This window comes from Oryctolagus cuniculus, chromosome 15 (assembly GCF_051225735.1).
Source record: "Oryctolagus cuniculus isolate XC-2025 breed Fujian yellow rabbit chromosome 15, ASM5122573v1, whole genome shotgun sequence".
NCBI classification, from domain to species: Eukaryota; Metazoa; Chordata; class Mammalia; order Lagomorpha; family Leporidae; genus Oryctolagus; species Oryctolagus cuniculus.
The window spans coordinates 43,873,332-43,898,164 of NC_142881.1; the positions used below are offsets into that span (position 1 = coordinate 43,873,332).

A 24,833-nucleotide genomic window follows, 5' to 3' on the forward strand; every position below is an offset into this window, starting at 1 on the left:
CTTGGAAATGTAGATGCTTGTGGATGAATGTGTTGTGGCAGTTATCTGCTAAAAATTTATATCCAGAGTCAGGTACAGCAGTTAAGACACTGCTTGTAAACACCGTGTTCTATGTCAGCGTGTCATGGTTCAAGTACTGGTTCATCCAGCGTCCAGGTTCCTGCTAATGAGCATCCTGGGAGGCGGTAGGTTTGTGGTCCAAGTGCGTAAGTCCCTGCCACTCTCGTGGGAGATCTGAATTGAGTTCCTGGCTTCTGGTTTTGGTCTGGCCCAGCTTTGGCTTTGTGGACATTTACTCTATGCCTTGCATATAAAATAAAGAAATACTTAAAAATTCAAATTATAATTTTTAGGCAAAATGAATTTTATAGATTTTATAATACTTTGAAATATAATTAGTAAGACTAGAATTAGTGTGATAATTTTCAGCTTTCAAATATTTGAATAAATTTTGGAAGTCCTTACTATTCTGTAGAGTAGTAAGAAACCTTAAGAATGTGACACTGTCCTGGACAGAAGATATTAATAACTCTTTTTTTTCTTCTAGTTTTGTTCAGCCAAATGTCTCAAAATTCCTATATCAATGCCGACAACCATTGAATTTGCACTATTTTGTATTAGTGCTGTAAATTTTTCTGTTGCCTCAAGTACTTTTTCTACATTGATGATACTCGACCCTAAGAAATACCTTGACAGAATTAAAATGAAATTATTTCCTTTTATTAAAGTGCTCATTAGTTCCCTGATTATACTGGAAGAAGCCACTACTTCATGACTAGCATGGGATGTTATATTTTATTCTATGTACAATTTATTAATAAACATACCTTCAATGAATAAAAAAAGAAATGCTTGTTGAATAATGAGTGAACAAACAATATAAGAGTTGGTTGAGGACAGGCATTGTGGCATGGTAAGTAAATCTGCAGCCTGCGGCATTATCATCCCATATGGGTGCTGATTCATGTCCTAGCTGTTTCCCTTCCATTCTAGTTCCCTGCTAATAGCCTGGGAAAAGCAATGAAAGAAAGCCCAAGTGTTTGGGCCTCTGCTACCCATGCAGGAGACCTGAAAGAATCTCCTGGTTCCTAACTTCAGCCTAACCCAGCCCTGGCCATTATGGTCATCTGTTGAGTGAACCAGCAGATGCAAGATCTCTCTCTCTCTCTCTCTCTCTCTCTCTCTCTCTCTCTCTCTCTCCGTCTCTTCCTCTCTCTCTGTAACTCTAATTTTCAAATACATAATCTTTTTTGTTTAAGTTGGTTGAGCAGACAACTCTACCTGGAACAGTGTGACCTTGAAGAAGAATTATTTAAAAAATTATTTGTTTTTCTTGAAATACAGACACACACACACACACACACACACACAGAGAGAGAGAGAGAGAGAGAGAGAGAGAGAGATATCTATCTATCTGCTGTTTCATTCCCTAAATGCTCACAGTGGCTGGGGGCTGGGTGAGGCTAAAAATCAGGATCTGAACACAATCCAGGTCTCCTATGTGAATGGGTGATAGGTTCCCACTAATTGAGCCATTGACTGCTGTCTTTCAGGGTGCACTTTAGCAGAAAGCTGGAATTGGGTGCGGAACCAGGATTCCAACCCAGGCAGTTCAATGGGAGATGCTGACATCTTAACCACTAGGCCAAATGGCCATCTCTGCTTGCACTGGTAATAGCACATTCCCACCTGTGCATAGATCATAACCCAGCCATTCCATAAAAAAACCCTGAAATCTTGGGAGCCACTGCTCCAGGAATATTATGAAAGCATTGCCTCCTGTCTGCTCTCTAAAGCCTTTTGTTCCATCCAGCTGCCTCTGATTGAAGATCCAATGCCTTGGGCTTAGCTTCAATTCTCAGCCTGAACTTCCGGATTAATTTTTAAAGTGATTTATTTCTAGACTCATTCGTCTCATTCTACTCAGTGTCCCATAACCTCAGGGATGAGCTTGCCTTCCTTCTGTCTCCTGGCCCTGACTTCTGGAACCCCTATAGGGCTATGACTTAAGATTTCCCCCTTAACTAATGCAGGCATTCACATGGTGTTAGATCATGCACCTGCAAATAGAACTGAATTGTTTGCAATTCCACCATACTTGGTATTATGAACTCCATGTCTTCTGCATTTATTTATTATGCTAATCTTTTTGGTTTCATGGCATGCCTAAACTTCTTTATGGCTTTTGTTTCTTTTTATCCCTCTGTCAATGATATTTGCGTCCTTATTTTCACAAAGGATACATTTTTAGGAATAGTTTTTCAGATTTGTAGGTAGGACGTACTTTCATAAATACTGTCCATGTCAGCAGCAACTCCAGGTCACTCTTTAAATCACTACATGGATAATTATGGTTGTGTTTTGACCCATCAATCACAGTTGCCTGTATTTATGTACAGTGCTTGATTTTGAATCTAAAATTGTAGTGTTGTAAATATAATAAGTAATAACTATTTGCCCCTGAAAGGGACAAACCTTTAGAGGAGAGCATGGTACATGATGAATAGTGGATTCAAGTTACAAAATCACCTTTATCTTATATGCCTCTTTCCTTTCTTCCAACCTTCTCTGTCTTCTTTGGGGGAAATTTAGGTAGCTAACTCTTATAGTATATAAATTATTGCACTAAGATGTTTCATTAAGTTTATGAATTTTGTGTATTAGATGTCTGCTGAAACACATATGTAGAGAGGATTTAATGTTTATGTGTAGGGTTCTCAGAAATATATCTCGTATAGGCTGTTAATTATATTAATTGCAGAAGGCAGACATTTTCCAAGTTTTCTTCAAATTTTATATTTTTATTCTAGAAACATAATGGGAACTACCTTTTATTTGGAATTCAAATAAAGAAACTTAGCCAAATTGATAGTAAGCTTATGTATACTTTATTTCTCTTGCATATTTTTATGATGAGGCCATCTGAGTCAGAATGTATGGGGATGGAAAAAATGGGGGGGGAATGAATATGAATAGGTATGTGCTGAAATAAGAAAAGGAACAGATATGAACATATTGGATTCCAAGTACGGTGAATGCCATTGCCAAATTCAATAGGTTATCTCTCTGTATAAGCTGCAAAAGTTGTTCAGACTTCTGTAATATGGAGGATGAATTAGATTAAAAAGGAAATATTTCTGAATGAACCATCACAGCATTTTTTAAGCCATAGAATTATTTTTGAATGGCCACAGTTCCCTGCTGACACTATTGCAGTGGATTCTTTGGCTCTTTATTAAGGGGAGTTTGAACATTAAAATGGCTGAATTATGAGAAAGAGAAGGAGAGAAGGGCATAGCAGAGAGAGAAACACACACACACACACACACACACACAGAACATCAATGAATGAATTAATACAAATATACATGTAATAAAGGAAGGTTTGAAAAGTGTTTTATTTCAGACTGGTAGTCAGTAGACCTAAATTCTTCTTTAATCTCTAATGTGAACTTTGCAGGCATCTAAACTCTTTGTGCCTTTGTTTTCTTATCTATCAAATAGGGATAATAGTAACATCTGTTCTACCTACTGCATAGGTCTGTGGCAATAATAGAATGAAATGTTAGATGAGAGACTGTTTTGAAAGCATGAAATGCTCTCTGCAGATAAAAGGTCATATTACCCAAGCATAACATTCTTCTCTTTGCACAAGTGGAGATAAGTGAGCAGAACATTTGCTTTTGGATTTTATAATTGGGATAATTTATTCAAATTGTCCAATACTATTTAGCATTGTGCGCTTAGAAGTCAAACAGTTTAGTAGACTGTGGGCTTAGAAGTCAAATAGTTTTCCCTTTCAATCCTGACTCTACCTGTCATTTACTGGTTGCACAACATTGGACAATTTATGTAAGTGTCTGGGTTCTACTATGGCAAATCTAAGGAGTCATAATGAGACTTAAATGAGATAATTCCCTTTGCTCCTTGTGGAACACAGAATAACTACATAATAAATATTAATGATAGCAGTCATACTGCTGTGATGCTAACTGATTTTGTTGTCAGTGTTGGGTTCACTTTTCACTTTTGTTAAGAAGTTTGAAAACCACTGATCTTTTACAGCTTCAATTATGAGTACTTGTTTTAATTTTTTAGTTATTTTAAAAATTGTGTGCTCTCATATATATTAGTATATATGATAAATAGTATAATATACAATTTATATATATATATATATAATCCCCTTAAGGAAGACTTAAAGTATCTAATCTAATTAGAGCTCAATGCAAAGTAATGTTTGGATATAAAACTTAGCCAACTTCATCAGAATAGGTGGTCTTCCTCCTGAGACATGTAGGACATGTAGGACAATATAACAGGGCTAAATTTGACTCTAATTTTCTGTAATTAGGTGAACTGGATAAATTACCTAAGTCACCATTTTCACCCAAGAGAAAATATAAATATTTATGTATGTGGGGGGGGGGATTGTGTTGGTAGAAAATCTTGGTTTTTTTTTTCCTGCCATTGAATTAAACAAATGTAAAATATAGAACAATTTATTCCAGAGATTAAGTCTGAGAAGCATCTGAAAAACAGAATTGTTCTGAAATGACTTCTTTGATGAGCAGTTTTCAGGTCAAACCACTGTAGTAGTTGAAATGACAATGCATAACCTGCAGTCATGTGTGGGCTACTGGTTTCTAAAGACTGACCTCATGGCACCCAACATATACCCTGAAAGGTGATAAAGAATTTAGTGGATGTTCATGTTAACTTGGTTCCCAGATATTTAGTTGAACAGGTAAACATGGCTTTAAATCATTTAATTGCAATGAGGCATTTAAAAATATGCCAAATGTTTTCTTCTCAATGATTGTTCTGCTTTGCAGTTTGGGTATCTATATTTCAGAAATAGAATTGATGCTACTTGTTACATTCTAAAATGTAACATGCATAGTCGTCTTTATTCTCTGGTAAAGCAACAGAACTTCTGTGAAACCCCATAGTTCTCCTTTTATGATATGAAAGAAGGAATTCAGAGGATAGGAGCTTGATCTGGGCTCTTTTGGAAACTGCTCTATTTTAAGCTAGAGTCACTAGTGTGTATTAGCTATAAAATGCATCTGTGCATTCAATGACTTGAATAGTTGAATGGGAGATTTTTTTTCCAAGCTTGATTGATTTAGCAGAGCATCAGAGAGAGAGAGAGAGGAAGAAAGAGACAGAGAAAAATAAGTATATTCCATCTACTGGCTCATCCCCAAATGGCTGCAGCAGCCAGGGCTGGGCCAAGCCAAAGCCAGGAGCCTTGAGCTTCCTCCTATCTCTGATATGGATGGCCAGGGCCCTAGTACTTAGGCCTTCTTCAGTGTTCCCAGGTGCACTAGTAGGAAGCTGGGTCATCTGGGACATGAACCTGTGTTCTGATATGGGATGCCAGCATCAGAACTGGTGGCTTAACCCTCTGTGCGCAACACCAGCCCTGGATGGAAGACTTTTAATGTTGACTCTTTGCAAGTGGATAAACACCTACAAAAACAAGAAGTTTCTTTTCTTTGTTTTTAACTTTTATTTAATAAATATAAATTTCCAAAGTACAACTTTTGGATTATAGTGGCTTTTTCCCCCTATAACCTCCCTCCCACCCACAACTGTCCCATCTCCCATTCCCTCTCCCATCCCATTCACATCAAGATTCATTTTCAATTATCTTTATATACAGAAAATCAATTTAGTATATACTAAGTAAAGATTTCAACAGTTTGAACCCACACAGAAACACAAAATATAAAGTACTGTTTGAGTACTAGTTATACCGTTAATTGACATAGTACAACACTTTAAGGACAGAGATCCTACATGGGGAGTAAGTGCACAGTGACTCCTGTTGTTGATTTAACAATTGACACTCTTATTTATGACGTCAGTAATCACCCGAGGCTCTAGTCATGAGCTGCCAAGGCTATGGAAGCCTCTTGAGTTTGCCACCTCTGATCTTATTTAGATAAGGCCATAGTCAAAGTGGAAGTTCTCTCCTCCCTTCAGAGAAAGGTACCTCCTTCTTTGATGGCCTGTTCTTTCTGCTGGAATCACTCACAGAGATCTTTCATTTAGGTCTTCTTTTTTTTTTTTTGGCCAGAGTATTTCATGCCTGAAATACTCTCATGGGCTTTTTAGCCAGATCCAAATGCCTTAAGGGCTGATTCTGAGGCCAAAGTGCTGTTTAGAACATCTGCCATTCTATGAGTCTGCTGTGTACCCCGCTTCCCATGTTGGATCATTCTCTCCTTTTTAATTCTATCAGTATTAGCAGACACTAGTCTTATTTATGTGATCCTTTTGACACTTAATCCTGTCATTTTCTTTTACTTATTACAAGTCCACCCCATCTAGTAACATCAAAGCAGTGATTTCAAGAGCTGCTTAGTGTTCTCCTAGTTAATGAAAGTAGTTGAGGGTATTAGTTAGAAAGGAGAAAGCTCAAGCTACCATCTGAATGACATCTGAACAAGTATTTTATGGCCTAGCCATCTTCTATTTAGAACAGTTTATTCATGATTTTATGATTTAGTTATGTGGAACCAGAAAATTTATTATACAGTTATAGGAAAAAAGTTAGGAGGCAATTGGCAACTGGAACAGATTTCTGTGTGTGTAATGGACAAAAGATAAATAACATTGGTCACCTAAGAATTATGTTATTGTATTTTGGCTCAATGATTCTCGTGTTTTGTATTAAATGCTACTTATACGTATGCATGCTGCAAGTAATTTTGATTTCTTCATCAGTATTCTCTCTGTTATTAACTTGGGATAGCTATACAAAGTGTTGATTGCTGTGAAAATCCAGGCGGAAACTTATTGAAAACTGGTTAACAGTTTTGACAAAGAGTCTAAATTGGTCAATAGCTTTGCAGGATTAAATTTTATCTTTTTAAGGTGTGGGCTGGTGGATGTCTTTTAGCTTCCAGTCATCTTATACCTGTAGAATTCAGGCAGGAAAATTACCTGGCAAAAAATAGTATCCCCTGTTTGGGCAGTATCCCCCAACCTATCAATGTTTGGATCGTATTGTCCTGCAGTCCTCAGCTCACAGAAGCTAGTGTGACCCAGCCTTCAATGCTCCCTGCAGCAACACTGCTGCCATTGGATATTGCTAGCCTACAATCTGGTAGCCTCAACATAGCATCCCAGTTTAGTAGGTTAAAAAACTAACGAGGGTCTGCTTATTAGCAGGGATCAGTGCTGGCTTCCTTGTTTCTGAAGTAAGTGCATGTTTTCCTGTACTCATCTTAGAATTGCCCATTTTTACCTAAGATTATGTAGAAAGGCGATTTCTATCAACTATTTCTTTTTTCTTTTTTTTTGACAGGCAGAGTGGACAGTGAGAGAGAGAGACAGAGAGAAAGGTCTTCCTTTGCCGTTAGTTCACCTTCCAATGGCCGCCGCGGCCGGCGCGCTGCGGCTGGAGCACCGCGCTGATCCGATGGCAGGAGCCAGGTGCTTCTCCTGGTCTCCCATGGGGTGCAGGGCCCAAGCACTTGGGCCATCCTCCACTGCACTCCCTGGCCACAGCAGAGAGCTGGCCTGGAAGAGGGGCAACCGGGACAGAATCCAGTGCCCCGACCGGGACTAGAACTCAGTGTGCTGGCGCCGCAAGGCGGAGGATTAGCCTAGTGAGCCGCGGCGCCGGCTCAACTATTTCTTGAATCCAGAGAATTTCTCTGCAATAAGCAAATGGGAAAGTGGACTTTTCAATTTTCCTAAAATTGAAAGTTTAGAACAACTCTTGTTAAAGCTGGCATTAAATTTTCTGGGGCTGGTGGCCGGTGCTGTGGTTCACTTGGTTAATCAAACCTCTACCTGTGGCATCGGCATCCCATATGGGCGCCAGGTTCTAGTCCTGGTTGCTCCTCTTCCATTCCAGCTCTCTGCTGTGGCCTGGAGGGCAGTGGAGGATGGCCCAAGTGCTTGGGCCCCTGCACCCGCATGGGAGATCAGAAAGAAGCACCTGGCTCCTGGCTTCAGATGGGCACAGCTCCGGACATGGCGGCCATTTGGGGAGTGAACCAATGGAGGGAGTGCCTTACTCTCTGTCTCTCTCTCTCATTGTCTATATTTCTACCTGTCAAATAAATTAAAAGAAAATTTTTTCTGGGGCTATTATACAACCTAGCGAAATTTTTAAGGAAAGAATTATGTTGGTTTCAGCATTTGTAGATTAAGTCACAATAAATTCTTTTTTTAAAAAAATTTATTTGGAAGAATGACAGAGAAATAGAGATAGAGATATATAGAGATTGAGATAGAGAGCTTGAGAGAGACACCTCACTCTACTGGTAAGTTCCCAGAATATCTACAGTGACAGACTGGACCAGGCTGAATTCTATCCAGGTCTCACGTGTGGGTGGTAGGGGCCCGAGTACTTGGGCTATCTTTTGCTGATTTTCTAGCCACATTTTCAGGGAACTGAATTGGAAACACAGCAGCCAAGACTGAAACCATCATTCCCATATGGGATGCTGGTGTCCCAAGCAGCACCTCAATGTACTGTGCCACTACACTGACCCCATAAATTCTTAGGATGTTATAAATATAATCTGGGAATATGCTGGAGCCAAATTCAACTGGTTCATGTCAGATTTACTTGCTAAATTTTAAGGAACTTTGCAAGTGGGTTGACTTTGTGTTAGCTTGACGTTGGCCATGGTATGAGCTTTTACACCACAGAAATTGGCAAATGCTACAAACTAGGGCTCCCATCCACCACCAGGAAGCCACTGTGTCAGCACATCATTATATGTAGCTGATATTCCAGAGACCAACAGTTTGATGATGACAGAAAAATGGGGCTTGTTCCAAAGAACCAAGTTACCTATATGGGTGTTTGAATTGAAAAAGCCACAGCATTTGTACATGGAAAGGGAAAAAAAGGTTTTAAAAATAGATTATTTGTACACAGAGGCAGATAGGAAGAGTCCGAAAAAAAGAATGTTTTTATATTTCCTTCTCATACTTCTGAAATCAGAGTGCTTAATTCTTGCAAAATGTTAAAATTGTTTGGGTAGATAGCTACTTGTGACATCTGCTTTTCCCAGTTATCCTTACTGATAACACAGCTCACCTGATCTTAAGTGCAGCATCGTGGCTTACTTCCAGTGGTTGTCTGAGACCATTTCTTCAGGTTAATGGGAGTTGAGATAAATCTCCCAGCCCTCAATGTAAAAGGACATAAATGAGAATTATATGAAGAGGCAGAGCTTTGAGTGTTACTCACTGACAAGAATGTCTTTGAGTTGCGCAATACAGAGGTGCTAAGTTTCTATCTTGCTGTGAGGGCAGAGGGGGATGACTGATCACATTTCAGAGGCAAAAAAAATGTTGTTATGCTATATAGTGAGATAAATGATAAGGCATAGGTCCTATATTGATCAGTTTGTTTAACCAAGACTGAAGGTCATATATGAGAGCCTCTAGTTTGTTTCCTCGGTGATTGGGGATGGAAGGACTCCATCGAAAATTAAATGTGACAAGTAACATACTGAAAGCTCTTCCTCCGCCACTGCTTCTCCTCCACAGCCCTGTAATAGACCCTCGGAAGGTTGTGATAATTCTGCAGGATTGTGTTGGAGCTCATTGCTTCATCTTTTCTGATGTCTTCATAAAAGAGGTTAATAGAACTGCTTATGAGTGGAAAGAGAGTGACTTTGTTCATTCATCTTTAGATGGAGCTAATTATTCTCTTGGAAGAGAGATTTATTTCTAATCTGCTACATTTTTAGGACTTGGATCTTTAATGGAGCACTACTAATATTTCCCAAAGGATAATATTGGGCATGTAGCTAAATAAGTTGTGATTCTGGATTGATTACATCCAGTCTGTATTATGTTAGAAATTTTGAATCCACTGAATGGTCTCAATTTTAGACCCAAATAAAATAAAGATTTTTCTTTTAGTAAGGAGAGACTATAATATAACTTGACATAAATTAATTTCCTGAAGATCAACTAAACCCTGGTGTTTGGAAAAATAATCTTAAACAACAGTAGATCTTAGGAATTAACATGCCGATGACACTGATGCTGAAGTCGGTAGTGTTGTGCTTAAGGAACAGGATCACATGGAAATCATGGATGGAGACAAGTTTTGCATCTTGTATTGAAGACTCAATGTGATCAACTCTTTTCTTCAAGGCAAAGTTTTGCAAGCTGGAGTTTTGAATTTGCTTTATTAACGTCAACATCCCAGAAAACGTGCATCTAAAGAGCCCAACTTAATGTTGAAATACCACAAAAGGGACTTTTAAAATGGAAAATGTCCTGAAATTGTCAACGACTGGCCATCCATCATCATCTCTTCATGAACTGACATTTCCTGTCAAACTCCACACGAGCTATAGGAAAGGGAATCTTCTAAAAAGAGCCAAGTAGGGAGCAGGCACAGCAGTAAGGTTGCAGCTTAGGACATCTGCACTCATATCAGAGTACTTGTTTGAATGCCAGCTACTCCATTTCTAATCCATACTCCTGCTAATGTGCACCCTGGGAGGCAACAGATGATGGCTCCAGAGCCTGGGTTCCCATGTGGGAGACGTAGATTGAGTTCTGGGCCTCTGACTCTGGCCTGGCGCAGCCTTGACTGTTGTGGGTATCTGTGGAGTTCACCAGCAGATGGAAGATCTCTGTCTGTATTTCTCTCTGCCTTTCAGATAAAATGAAAATAAATAAATAAAAGTTAAAAAAATCAGTAATGTTGTATATACCATTAGTAGTGAACCAATATTCAATATCTAGTCATTAATTAAATGTGCAAGAAATTATTTTAATGTTTCCTCACAGGATAGGCTTGATCAGCATAGCCCTGACTGTTAATGAACAACTTAATACATTATCCCTCTTAGTAGTTTTTTTTATCTGTTCTACTTAATATGACTGGTTTAGATCTGTAATTGATGCACAGTTATTCTTAAGTGTTGAAAATTAACTGAAATGTGATCCCTGTTGAACATGGTGGTGGGAATGGGAGAGGGAAGAGATGTATAATTTGGGACATGCTCAGGCTGACTTGCCCCAAGTGGTGGAGTTGGAAGCCTACCAGGGGATTCCAATTCAATCCCATCGAGGTGGCATGTACCAATGCCATCTCACTGTTCCAGGTGATCAGTTTCAGTTCACAGTTGGTCATGGTGAAGGGACTGGGAGTCAAAGGGAGCACATAGACAAGTCTAGTACCTGCTAACGCTAACTGATGGAGTAAATAAAGGGGAGAGTGATCCAACATGGGAAGTGAGATACTCAGCAGACTCATAGAATGGCAGATGTCCTAAATAGCACTCTGGCCTCAGAATCAACCCTAAAGGCATTCGGAGCTGGCTGAAAAGCTCATGAGAGTATTTCAGGCATGGAAAGCCAAGACACTCTGGCAAAAGATCTCCACGAGTGAGATCCCAGTGGAAAGAACAGGTCATCAAAGAAGGAGGTACCTTTCTCTGAAGGGAGGAGAGAACCTCCACTTTGACTATGACCTTGTCTAAACAAGATAAGAGTCGGAGAACTCAGAGGGCTTCCATAGCCTTGGAAACTCATGACTGGAGCATAGGGAGATTACTGATGCCATAGACAGGAGTGTCAATTGGTAAAGTCAACAACAGGAGTCACTGTGCACTTACTCCTCATGTAGGATCTCTATCCTTAATGTGCTGTGCATTGAGATTTAATGCTATAACGAGTACTCAAACAATATATTTCACTTTGTGTTTCTATGGGGGTGCAAACTGTTGAAATCCCTACTTAATGCATACTAAACTGATCCTCTGTAAAAAAAAAAAAAGAAATTATCAATTCCCAACTTGACTCTCACTGGGATTAAACATGACAATAGGTCTGCTCTGATTTCATCATCATTTAAAAAAAATCATCTATTATTTTTCACTTTATGTTTCTGTGTGGGAGCAAACTGTTGAAATCCATACTTAATGTATACTAAGCTGATCTTCTGTATATTAAGATAATCGAAAATGAATCTTGATGTGAATGGAAGGGGAGAGGGAGTGGGAAAGGGGAGGGTTGTGGGTGGGAGGGACGGTATGAGGGGGAAGCCATTGTAATCCATAAGTTGTACTTTGGAAAATTATATGCATTAAATAAAAGTTTAAAAAAAATCAGTAATGTTGTATATACCATTAGTAGTGAACCAATATTCAATATCTAGTCATTAATTAAATGTGCAAGAAATTATTTTAATGTTTCCTCACAGGATAGTTATTTTTAATAATTGACATTTGGAATGAAGTTTTTTTTTTAACATAGAAAACATGCCCAGTATAAGAAATTTTATGGATCTAGAAAAGTAGAAAGAAAATATGTAATCTCAACAGAGACAAGTAATCCCTACCTTTTGTTAATTTCTTTATGTTTCCATTTCAAGTCCTACTGGTATATTCTATTGCCACCTCTTCTATTAGTGCTACTGCTGTTAATACTATTATGTCCGTTGTTAACCACCGTTTATTCAAAGTCACATTATATTCTCCTCAGTCTTCACATACAGACCTGTTAGGTTGATATTTTTAATGTCATTTCAAAGTTGATAAAACAGAGATTCTGAAAAGTAAGACTACCCACTCAAGAGTTTCATGGGTGACAATGTCAGGTTGGGACTCACAGATATGTAATGTCAACACTTATTTTTTTTTACATTTTGTAATATAGATGCTTTCTTAATATAAAAAATAATTCTATATTCTCCCATTTCATTTAAGAACAGTATGAGAATCTTACCCATGGAATTAACACTTTTTATAAGCTTATATTATAATCATATCCTAACAGTGTATCCTAGAAATTTCTTCATAATAATTGTTTTTCATTGTTTTACATATATATTATGTGTATATATATGTATATATACATTTGTATTTCAAACATTTACCACTTAAAGCTAAATTTTTTTAGAGCATAATCTGTGAAGGCTAGGCCTGTTAGACTGAGGTTAAGATGGACTGCAAAGCCCCTAGAAATAAGGAGAGAGGGCTAATTCTTCAGTGTTTGTTCTCCATTTTTTGTCATTCCCTGAAAGCGACATACTAAGCAAATGTAGGAAAAGGCCAGCTTGTGGTCATTTTTAAATTAATACTTTAGTTATAAAATTCCAAAGGTACTGTTGTTGGGTCTTTACTTTTATGTGTCCAAAGTCTGACTTCTCTGATAATACTCTGATTGTCTTCTTCCTCATAAAACACCTCTTAGTATCTCTTCCACTTTGATTTTGATTTCTTAGGAAATAATTTGGAACTTCTTAGCAAAGCAATACAATTATCATCATCTTTTTAAGTTCTGCAAAACTGTCTTCATAACCATTGAATCCCAGTTACAGAATTTGTAAATATCTTTTCTATATCTAAGTCATGGTGCATTTCAAACATCTTGTTCAGTAGAGTTTTATCTGCCTAGTTACCTCTGCTTAATAAATATTCTGTAAAGAAGCATGAGTTGTGGATAAAGAACTCTCACATTTCCACTAGCTGTTTCAAACAGCTAATTAGGAATCCAGTTTCTAACCATTTTTATCCAGCTTATTTCTTGAGCACTTATACTATGCCTAGCATCGGAGTATATCCTAGGCATGCAGTGGGGAACAAATTAAAAATGATTCTTGTTCTTGTAAAGCATAAGCTGTAATGGAAGAAGCATACCAGAAATAAGTAAACACATTTTGTTTTTAAAATATAATTGCATACAGTATAATACATGCCTGATGTTCTCTTATATTACATAAAGAGAATAGTATTTGTTCAGTAAAAATCCTTTTGTATTTTGTTCATATTTATTCTTCAACTAAATTACAGGCTTCAATTTATAATGTTTGTCTATTGGTTTTCCCACAATCTTTGTGGATATTAGAAGTTTCAAAATAAAACACAGTCTTCTGGTTTATTTTGTTGACAACTTCTTTATTAAATGATACTTTACTAAAAGGAAAATTTCTCAGTGCCTATTCTGCTGCCATGAAACTACTTTGTTCTCTGGTCTTTGAGAAAATTACTGGATTCCTAACAAGAAAATGCCTTTATAGTGTGCCAGGGCACTGTGTGGCTCTGCTAGACCTTACCAACTATGAAAGAGCTTGTCATATGTGCCAGTAACTCTTCCCTCTCTTGCCGTAGGTCCAAGGATCTTATAAAGGAAGCTATCCTTGACAATGACTTTATGAAAAACTTGGAGCTGTCACAGATCCAGGAGATTGTGGATTGTATGTACCCGGTGGAGTATGGCAAGGACAGCTGCATCATCAAAGAAGGAGACGTGGGGTCACTGGTGTATGTCATGGAAGGTATGGCTTGTAACCCTGGTCCTCTCGCATTCATCGTATTGCTTTTTCATCTTATCAGCCTACACACAGATGGCAGTGCATTACATGAGGCAATTTCATTTTTCTTTATTTTGTTAAGAAACAGTGTGAAAAGAGATGAAACACTACTTGATACAGTGGTTGACTAATTATGTGAAGTTTTTGTGTTTAGAATATTAATATGAGGATCCAATATTTTGCAGACGTGGAGAAGGATGATAATATAAAAATGCTCTTTATTATACTGAATAATACCATATTCTGTCAGATCATTGAGCAAACTCACAAAATTTCAAAGAGAGTTCAAGGTCGTTGGAAGTGTTTTTGGTCAGGTAATCAGTATCTTCAGCTGAACTTGTGACTTTTAATATATGATGAACGTTTCTGTTATGATGCTTTGAAAGAAAATGCTTTTGCTAGCTTATGTGTATAATAGAGGTGGACTATAAAGGCAGGTAGGCATATTAGCTAGTTAATTTGTAAGAGAGGTAGCTTGTATAAAACTTGCACAAGCTGAGATAAAAAGTTCTGTGGAAGAAAACCAATACACGAATTGTGTAGATGTTTTATGTCTATGTCAGTTTTCATGATGCTTATTTATAACTTGGAATTTATAATAGATTTTTGTGTGTGTGAGAAGAAAGAAGCTTCATCTAATGACTAAACCAGCTAAGAAGAGTTCAGAAATGTCTCTAATATCACATAGTTGCCTTATGGGCGCCACAGTCGGTTTATTAGGTGACACTATTTCACGAAAAGATTCATGAGAGTATTCTATAATTGACAAGTTTATAGGTCCTTAAGAGTGGGGGTGTATCTGAGCTGGTCACTTAATTTCCCTGAGTTTCACCCACCCAGTTTTTAAAACGGAGATACTGTTTTTTTCTGTGATCAGTTTTGAACTGGTGGTGGCTGTGAGCTCTGGGGGATGTTTGTCTGTTTCTTGTCACTGTGGGGTCAGGATCGGGTGGTTAGAGGCTTCCAGTGGCTAAAGCCGGTGATGCTGCTCAACAAGATAACCAGAACCCAGAGCGATCTGGCCCACTGCATCTTCAGTGCTGGCGATGGAAGTCTCTGCTTTCTGCCTTCTTTCGGGAGTTAGGAAGTTAAGATGAAATCATTTATGGAAAAATTTGATAGAAGGTATAAGGCATCACAAAATTTTAAACATTGTTTCTACTATACACTTGATAGAATAGGTGTATAAGACCTACTTCTGCATTTGTCTTTTACTTTTCAATTTTTCTTTTAATTTTTGGACATGTGATAGACATTCAATTTTCATATAGTAGTCTCTCATTTGTTTTCTTTATAGTTTTCACCTCTTGTGTCAACATTACAAAGTTCTTCCCCAGGCCAGAGGCTATAAATATTCAGCTAGTCATTCATCTGATAAAGCCAAAACACAACAAACTGAAGCACAAATAGTGTAAATTTGGCAAGAAATATCAGGGAAAAGAGATGAAATTATAAGACAAAGATGTATGGGGATAATGAACAGGAATGATGAAAAACACAGAAGAAATGTATAGAGGTGAAGTATAGAATGTAAAAATGAGGTAGCATATTAAGAACTACTAATAATTAGAAGCCATGTTTAAAGCATTTCTGAGATTATCATGTATCAGTGACGTAATATGATTTAACTTTTCAGATTTTGTATTGGCAGGCTTCTTTTGAAGAATAGCACGATTGCATAAAGCAGTATGTACCTTTACTTCAGGCTGTTTTTAAATTCTGATTATTGATATTTCATTCACAAAACTAAAATCTGTAAATCCACTGGTTTCATTTTTCCTTTATCTTGAACATTTCTTACAAAAATAGACTTCTGAACAACCTTGTAACTATTTCCTTAAAAATATTCTGTTTATCCATGTCATCCCTGTTTTCTGGGCCTAAATGCGGATTCTCTGGCTATTTTAGAAGAAACATGGAAACAATAGTATTTGTTGAATATTTAGAACAATGCAAGATATGTAGAGTGTCCTTTTTCTAAATACATTCCATATATAAAATTACTTAATCCTCAAAATCATCCTGTGAGGTAAAGTCTGATAGTTATTATCCTTCTTTTCCAGAGGAGACGATAAGGTTAAGTAATGGGCTCAGGTCTTAGAATTCTTCCAGAGAATCTGGATTTCGAGCCCATGTTCTTAACTATGGGGCCATGTATTACTCAGAGTTCCCCAGCGGAACAGAACAAATACAGTACGTGTGTGTCTGTATAGGAAGAATAAAATACGTATCTTAAGGAATTGGCGCACGTGATTGTGGAGGCCGCCAGTCAGAACCTGCAGAGTAGGTCCAGCAGGTTGGAGACTGGGCAGAGCTGATGCTGCTTGTCAAGGCTGGAGGTGTCTACAGGGACAACTGCCTTTTTGTGGAGTCAGCTTCTTGTCTATCTGGGCTGATTGAATGAGTCAGACCCAAGTTTTGGAGAGTATCAGTTTTACTCAAAATCTATTGATTTAAATATTAATCTCTTCCAAAAAATAATTCTACAGAGTCATGTAGAGAATGTTTGACCAATTATGTGGTATGATCATGTCCTAGCCAAGTTGATGTATAAAATTAAGCATCAAAAGTCCAATCCTTGTCAATTAGGCACCCATACATATCTTGTTAAACTGTACTTCAACTCTAAATAAAAGCAATAAAAAGATTATATTTCCAGCTAACATGATGCGATAACCTCATGTATACCAAGAAATTTGCTACCTTTTCCATAGAAAAATATGTGAAATCTTTGGGTAATATTTACTCATCTGATGGATACCTCATAACTTGTTATGTTGGGCCCTGCACCCCATGGGAGATCAGGATAAGTACCTGGCTCCTGCCATCGGATCAGCGCAGTGCACTGGCCGCAGCGCGCTGGCCGCGGCGGCCATTGGAGGGTGAACCAATGGCAAAGGAAGACCTTTCTCTCTGTCTCTCTCTCTCACTGTCCACTCTGCCTGTCAAAAAAAAAAAAACCAGGAGAAGTACCTGGCTCCTGCCTTCGGATCAGTATGGTGCACCGGCCGCAGCGCGCCGGCGGCGGCCATTGGAAGGTGAACTAACGGCAAAGGAAGACCTTTCTCTCTGTCTTTCTCTCTCACTGTCCGCTCTGCCTGTCAAAAAATAAATAAATAAATAAATAAAATGAGGAAGAAATACTTGTGACAGTCTTTATTGGTTTTCTAGGTAAAAGATAAATGTAATAAATTTTCCCCATAGCTTCGAAATAATTTTTAAAAATTACATTTATCTTTCTTTTATTGCTAAATTGAATAAATAGCATGTCATCTTAATTATCTCTTAAGAAACCTGTTTTAATTATCCTGCTAAAACCAAGGTTCTAAATAATATATTGATATTCAGAGTCACAGATTTTGCAGGATACTGTTGATTGCCTTCTGCTAAACTCAGTAAAATGACCACAAGCTTACAAACTTATACTGATTCTCCCCTAAAAGGTAGTGCTAACCAATTCAGTGTAACTTTGGTTGATAGGGTACTTTTATTCTTATGTCAAAGCAGTTTAAAACTGAAAAAGGAAACCTCTGTAATTTAAATTTTTGTAAGTTTAATTGAGGAAATTTTTATTGTATTGTATTTTTATCAACGCATTCAGTTTTCTTCAAATTTAGATAGCAGTATTCTTGACATAAACGGGTCCTTTTTCATATGTTAGCATTAATATTTATGAAGAGTGTACCATAGTAACCATTGATAAAGGAATCTCTCACAAACTTGCTTACTATCAAGACACTGAACAAAACATTTAGGGACTTTATGTAGAAAATCAGTCCAATTTTTCATTTTCATCAGTCAGTTTTTCTTTACTGAAATGAAGTGTTCTTCATAAAATGCTTACCATGTGTTTTCAGTGTTTTTTTTAAGCCTGGGCAGTGTCCCAAGTGTTTTTGCCTATCTAAATACCAAAGTTTCTCATGGTTTTAACAAAAGAGAATAGTCATATGGTTAAACTTCACTAATTGGATGTCTAGGGGAGAATAATCTGAGGGTATTGTACATATATTGTCATGCATTTTCAAGCAAGATGAGCTGTGTTACTTTTAGGTACTTAGAGATGCTGCCTAATACAAGTGTTTATTTCAGTTTTTGGTTGGAGTTCTGTAGAATTAGCTTCTTAAGGTAGTAATGGAATAGATTAAGTTGTTTATGACACTGTTTACATTTTAATTATGTTCAAATATGTTAAGTGACTTGCAGAATAATTAATACAGTTTATTTAAACAAATAGACATTGGTCTTAATTATGATAGAAATCTGTTAATACTCTTACATTCTTGTCCTCCTTTTTGATTATAAAAATAAACTTTGGTCTACCTTCATCCAAAATAAAACAAATTCTGATTCAGTGATTTAAAATCAGTGATCTTTTATTCTTCGAAAATCTACTCTAACATTCGGTATTGAAATGTTCTAATTTATATCCAATAAAATGGTTTCTTTGCATGGAGGTCTTGGTCTTACACATTTCTTGTGACCTTTTATTGTAGATGCATATAGATGGCATTTTGTTTTTAAAAGTGGCAGATGTCTGTTTGTTTAGTGTTCCATGGCCATTGGTCATTTTGTGTTGAACTTTTTTTTAACAACAGCGAGTTTTTTTTTTTTTTTTTAATGAGTTGTTTGCTAGTGATAATTTGTTTTAAGCGCTTACAAGCAAGGTACTGCTTGATCACTATCTAGGTAACTGTTGAATTTTGTATCTTCACAACAACCTTACTAGGTAGGCATTATGTTATCTGCATGTTAATCTGTAATCTGCATTCATGTTGTCTGAATGAAGCTGTGAATGCCTGGAGAAATTAAATAAGATCTTGTAGTAAGTAAACTGGGATGCAGGTTGCAGCTATGGAGTTCTCCTCAAGTGCTGTGCAGTGCTAACTTTTGAAGTGCAGATTAGAAGTACTATAGTTACATATTTATCATGTATCTTCTAGTTTAGGGAATCCCTAAAAATGCACAATTTTAAGTTACAGGAAAAAAAATATTTCATTATTTGAAAGGAGAAAATAAACCTCAACAGCAATAGTTAAAAAGGAAACAATCCAAGGTATTTCCTACAAACACTCAGGCCTCTGCATCCTTTCAACACTGGGATGCTTTCTAACATCCATTCCTCTCCTCTTATGAGGTCTTTTTTTTTTTTTTTCTAATTAAAAATGACTGTGATTTGACTTCATTCTTGGTCTACCTCTCTGTCCTTATTGTTTAGGATTAAATTCCACCATTTACATTGGAGGCCCCATTTTTCTGCCTACAATCAATAGCATTGATTTACCTCACAATTAAAAATGATTTTTAAAGAAGGAACATTCTTTTCAACTTACTCTGCACGTGTCTGTCTGAATAGGGCTTTTGCATACTAACTCTTAAGTGGTATGTCATAATTTACATTCAGCTCTGAGGGGTAAGGGGCTAGTCTCATGTTTAGGCTTGATTGTTCCTGAACTTTAGTTTTGCCTTTTTTTTTGGGGGGGGGGGGGACAGGCAGAGTGGACAGTGAGAGAGAGAGAGAGAGAGAGAAAGGTCTTCTTTTACCGTTGGTTCACCCTCCAATGGCCTCTGCAGCTGGTGCTGCGGCCGGCGCACCGCGCTGGTCCGAAGCCAGGAGCCAGGTGCTTATCCTGGTCTCCCATGAGGTGCAGGGCCCAAGGACTTGGGCCATCCTCCACTGCACTCCCTGGCCACAGCAGAGAGCTGGCCTGGAAGAGGGGCAACCAGGACAGAATCTGGCGCCCCGACCAGGACTAGAACCCGGTATGCCAGTGTTGCAGGCGGAGAATTAGCCTATTGAGCCGTGGTCCCGGCAGTTTTGCCTTTTAAAGACTGGTCAGCTGCTTCCCTTTTCCAGAGAGTTGGTTTATCGGTTATGCTGATGTCCAGCATTATGTATTATTCTGTGCAGACATGACTCGTGTGGCCACCTCCTCTGACTGCAGACATCTACAACCTCATGTTGCGAATTCTGTTTTCCCCCTGAAACATTTTTACTGCCTTGTATGATTAAATGCTGAAGTGAATCCTGACATTCAAAGAGGGATTTTATTTTTTATTAAATTGAACATTGATGATGAGCCCACTATGTCAGGTGGCGTTCCAAACAGTATCTGAGAGGATCAGGGAATTGAATGCATTTTCATATGAATTAGATCTCAGTAAAGTTAACATGAGAAACAGACCATTAAAGTCTCCAGAATCAGGTGCTGCTGTTTGGCCTTCAGAGGTTTGCATGTTGATGGGAAAGCTATCTTCAGCATAGTGGTAGCACTAACACACTGAAAATTATTTTTTGCAGTTCTCTTACAGGGCTGTTTATAATGTTATCTTAAAAGAGCAAGCCTATACATTACTCTTATAAAACAAAACAAAATGTTTATAAAGGGTTGTCACAAGGAAAATCTTGAAATAATAAATATAAATATTAAAATATATTTTAGTAATAGAGGCAGTGGCAAAGAGAGCTGAGATATTTAGGGGACTCATGCGGTATGTTCATTTCAGGTTACAAAGCTTCAAAAAGGTCTTTAATTTTCTTGAGCAAGTTCAGGAAGCATAGTATGTATTTAAAAGATTTGACAGTATTTCAGAAGCAGATAGAAGGTTTAGGAGGAAAGGATAACTATGTTCTAGATACTGAAAACATTGTCTCATGAAAAACATTCTGTATGAATCTAGATGACCATAGAAACAATCGAAGGTTTATGCGAAGTTCAACTGGGGAAGCTGGAGAATCGGTATTCTGCTAATTAAAATGTTCCAAAAGTGAAGTTAGCAGCTTGAGTGATGACAAGAACCCCCTCTCACGAGGCATAGCAGCCATGACTACATAGCACCTGCCTACAGAAATTTTGTGTAGGTGGAAGAGGGATTCCCTGTGACTGAGCCACAGCATATCTTCATTCCCTTCCCTAAACTCCAAGATTGTCTTCAAACTAATATTCTACAAGTTAGATTATAAAAACCTGGTCCTCAAAAGGTTTCTTCTTCAAAACCTTCCCTAGGAGGTAGTGCACACGTTTAATTTTTCTGTTTTGAATGTTACATACATCTAGTAATTCTGCCACTTGAATTTTTTTGTACACTGCTCTATTTTATGTATACCATGTTCCATGTATTTATTTACCCTTTTAGCTCCTGATGGTATTAGATTGCTCCTAGTTATTTTGCTCTCTGCGGTGGTGCTTATATAAATATTGTTACCTGTGTGTCCTGATAAACGTGTTCAGTAAATTCTCTAGTGTACCTCTCCTGGGTCACATGGATTGTGAATCTTCAAATTTGTTGTATAATACCAACTTCCTTTCAAAGTGTTTTTTCCCAATTGTGTCTGATTATAATTGACTCCTAAGTTTTCTATTTATTCCTCATGTTGGCAATAGTTTATATTGACTGTACCACTTGATTATTAATGAGGTCAAACATCTCATTTATTTATGGGGTGTTTGTGTTTATTTTATGAATAATCTTTTGTAATTTTCTATTTTTCTATTGGCTGACTTGACACATTTTGGAGCTTAACCCCAATCAATTATATGCATTGCAAATATTTTTTCCATCTATGACTCTTTTGCAATATCTTCTGATGAACAGAAGTTATTAATTACAGTGTAGTCAAATATATCAATCTTGGTTTGTGCTTTCTGTGTCTTTGTGAGAATTCTTGGAAGGTAGTACTTTTCATGCTATGTACATACTGAAGTAACCATGAAGGCACATGCATAGGTTGGGTATGGGAGGTGTTATTTATAAAAGAAAGTCTCTATGTACACAATCAAAAGGATAGTTGTCTATTTCAAAATAAGAAACTAGAAAAGCAATAATTTTTGTTTTTGTATTTTTCCAACATATTTTAAGAATTATCTATAACTTGTCCTTAGTGACAGTAAAAGTGCTTTTGAAAAAACTTGGTTATACCAATTTCTTTTTTTATGAGTGTAGATTTAATATTTAGAAGCAATCAAATTATTTAGTTCCATATTTGGTTAATATGGATACGTAGTTGAGTAATACTTTTTTGTCTAAAATATATAAGGATATATATATATATATATACACACTAGAATATAATGGTGTTCAGCAATTTAAGAATTATCCAGCTGTTTTAATCAACATCATTATTTGAAACTGACGTATTTTGAAGGGTAGTGTTCTTCATATTCATTTGGTTCCTAAGAGATTATGTGATTCTATAAAATAAAGCCTTACCCCATTGTGGTTTTACTGACATATGGTTCTCCACTTTCTTTCTAAATTATTACTGTTAGAATTGAATTTTTTATGTTAGGGGAATAGTGTGACTTTCTTTACTTTGGAAGATTCCTGACATTTAAAATAATTGAAAGTTACCATGCTTGTTTTATTGAGATGATAATGAAAAGCTATCAGTTCTGAAATGAATAATCAAGCTGACATTGGTAAGACGGTTCATGGCCCCTCTTAAACAGGTGTGTTTTTTTTCTCTTACTATTATTCCGAAAAGTTATGAATTTTATTTCTTTGCTGATTCTTTCACTAAAATATCAATATCTCCATTTTTCATTTTGAGAGATGCCAAATCTGGAAGTTCAGAAGTATATTTGGTGGTGACAATGAAAAGCAAAAACAGCATTGCTGAAAAGTGAGAAGAAAATGTAGGTTAGTACCTTCTTCACAAAGGTGTAACGACACATTAATTTCTTACCGACGTAGCATTTACTTCAGTCATGCTTGCATGAAAACTGTTGCATAGTGTGTGTGTTGAACATTTAACAGAATTCTACAGTTGTTGTGGGCTCATTTCAAAAACATGTACATATGTTTCTTCAAGGACTTTAACAAGATTTCCAGTGATTTTTGTGGGAGGCTGGATAGACTAATGCTTTTAATATCCATCCCTTTAATGAGAACCCCTTCAATGGTTGGTAATCATTTTGGCATGCTCTCAAAGGGTAGGACAGATGGGAGCTACTTTCCAGCACAGTGAACCTTTGTGGTGTGACTGCCATGGCAACAGCCCACCCCACCCCTATCATGGAGAATGTCAGAATTGGTCTCCCAGGTTTTTATAGGAATTCTCCCATGACTTCACACTTTTACCTGAGTTTAGCTCCTGTTACTTTGGAGAGCAGCAGGCCGAGTCTGATCTTTCTATGTAGGCTGTTCTATAAACTCTTCTGAAAAGATGAAAATGATTTTGTACTAAAGCTGCATACATAGTAAACAGAGGTATAGAATTATTATAGATGACTTAAAATTATTAAAATCTATTCCTGAGAATTTGTAATCCATGCATATTTAAAATATCAAGGAACCATTATTGAGCATGTGTACATTAGAGTTTTATTTAGACCCATTATTTTTCTGCCTAATCAGCTTAACCTTACTGAAGTGGATTGTTCTCTGTGTTTTACAAAACAACCCTATAGTATTCATAAAAATATATTGAGGAAATGCTTTTGAAACAAACTAGAATACTTACTTTCTATTTGCTGTTTACTATCTATATAACCTAACAAGAATAGTTAAGTCACTCGGTACACCTTTCAATATCAAGAATAATCGTTTCTTTTTTATTTATTAAGAGAAAATCCATATCAGGAAAAGCCTCTAGTAAAAGGTACAACTTTTTATGAAAGATGGTTTTTTATTTCACAAACACATAATGACATATTTATAGAGGAAACCTAAAGCTTTGCATAAAATCACAACTGATAGTTCATGTGTTAAAAAAATATCCTTCAAAATGGATCATACTTATTTAAAAGCTCATTTATTATTCACTGATAAAAAATAATGGAATAGGTAAATGTCTGTTTCATGTAGAGTTTGATTAATAGCCTATTTATAATAACTTTCATAGAAAGCCACTTGTATACCCATCATAAAATTTATTTTTTCATTTTTATAGCTGGAATAACAAATTCAGTGTTACATTTTATACTTGGCTCATATTTACAGAGCTTCACTTTACATTACTCTTATATTACATGGCATTTTATTTTGTTTTTGAATATTTAATACCTTCAGCAACATTCTTAATGTAGATTTATGCTGCCCCTGATGATTCATTTGATTATGGTACATTCCCTCAAATTAAAGTCATTTTTAAAGCTTTTATAATAATTTGCTGCCATATTTGCAGTCCATATATCTTTATTGACTTGCCATATTGGAAATATACAGATGCATGTATTTATCGTATTTATATGGTGCCAAATATGTTTGTATGAATTTACAAGAAAGTACAACTTCCAACAATCTGTATTGTGTTTTGGGTGATGATATCATAACATATAAAGAATGCTAATTATGATTCAATTTAAATTTACAAGAGAAAACAGGAGGTTTATAATAATAAGGATATTGGGCCGGCGCCACAGCTCACTAGGCTAATCCTCCGCCTGCTGGTTGACTCTTCAGGTGACCACAATGGTCTGAACTGAGCCAGGCTGAAGCCAGGAGCTATCTGCTTCATCTGGTTCTCCCACTTGGGTGGCAGGGGCCCAAACACTGGGTCACCTTCTGCTGCTTTTCCCAG

The 24,833-nt window shown here is 36.9% G+C and overlaps 1 protein-coding gene across 3 annotated transcripts in view; it reads left to right on the forward strand.

Annotated features, from left to right (window-relative positions):
* PRKG1 (protein kinase cGMP-dependent 1) overlaps positions 1-24,833 on the forward strand; it is a 1,368,024-nt gene that overhangs the window by 155,914 nt on the left and 1,187,277 nt on the right. For all 3 annotated transcript variants that reach the window (NM_001082042.2, XM_008269904.5, XM_070056974.2), the window contains 1 exon segment: positions 14,112-14,278. In NM_001082042.2, the coding sequence (NP_001075511.1) occupies positions 14,112-14,278 (167 nt within the window).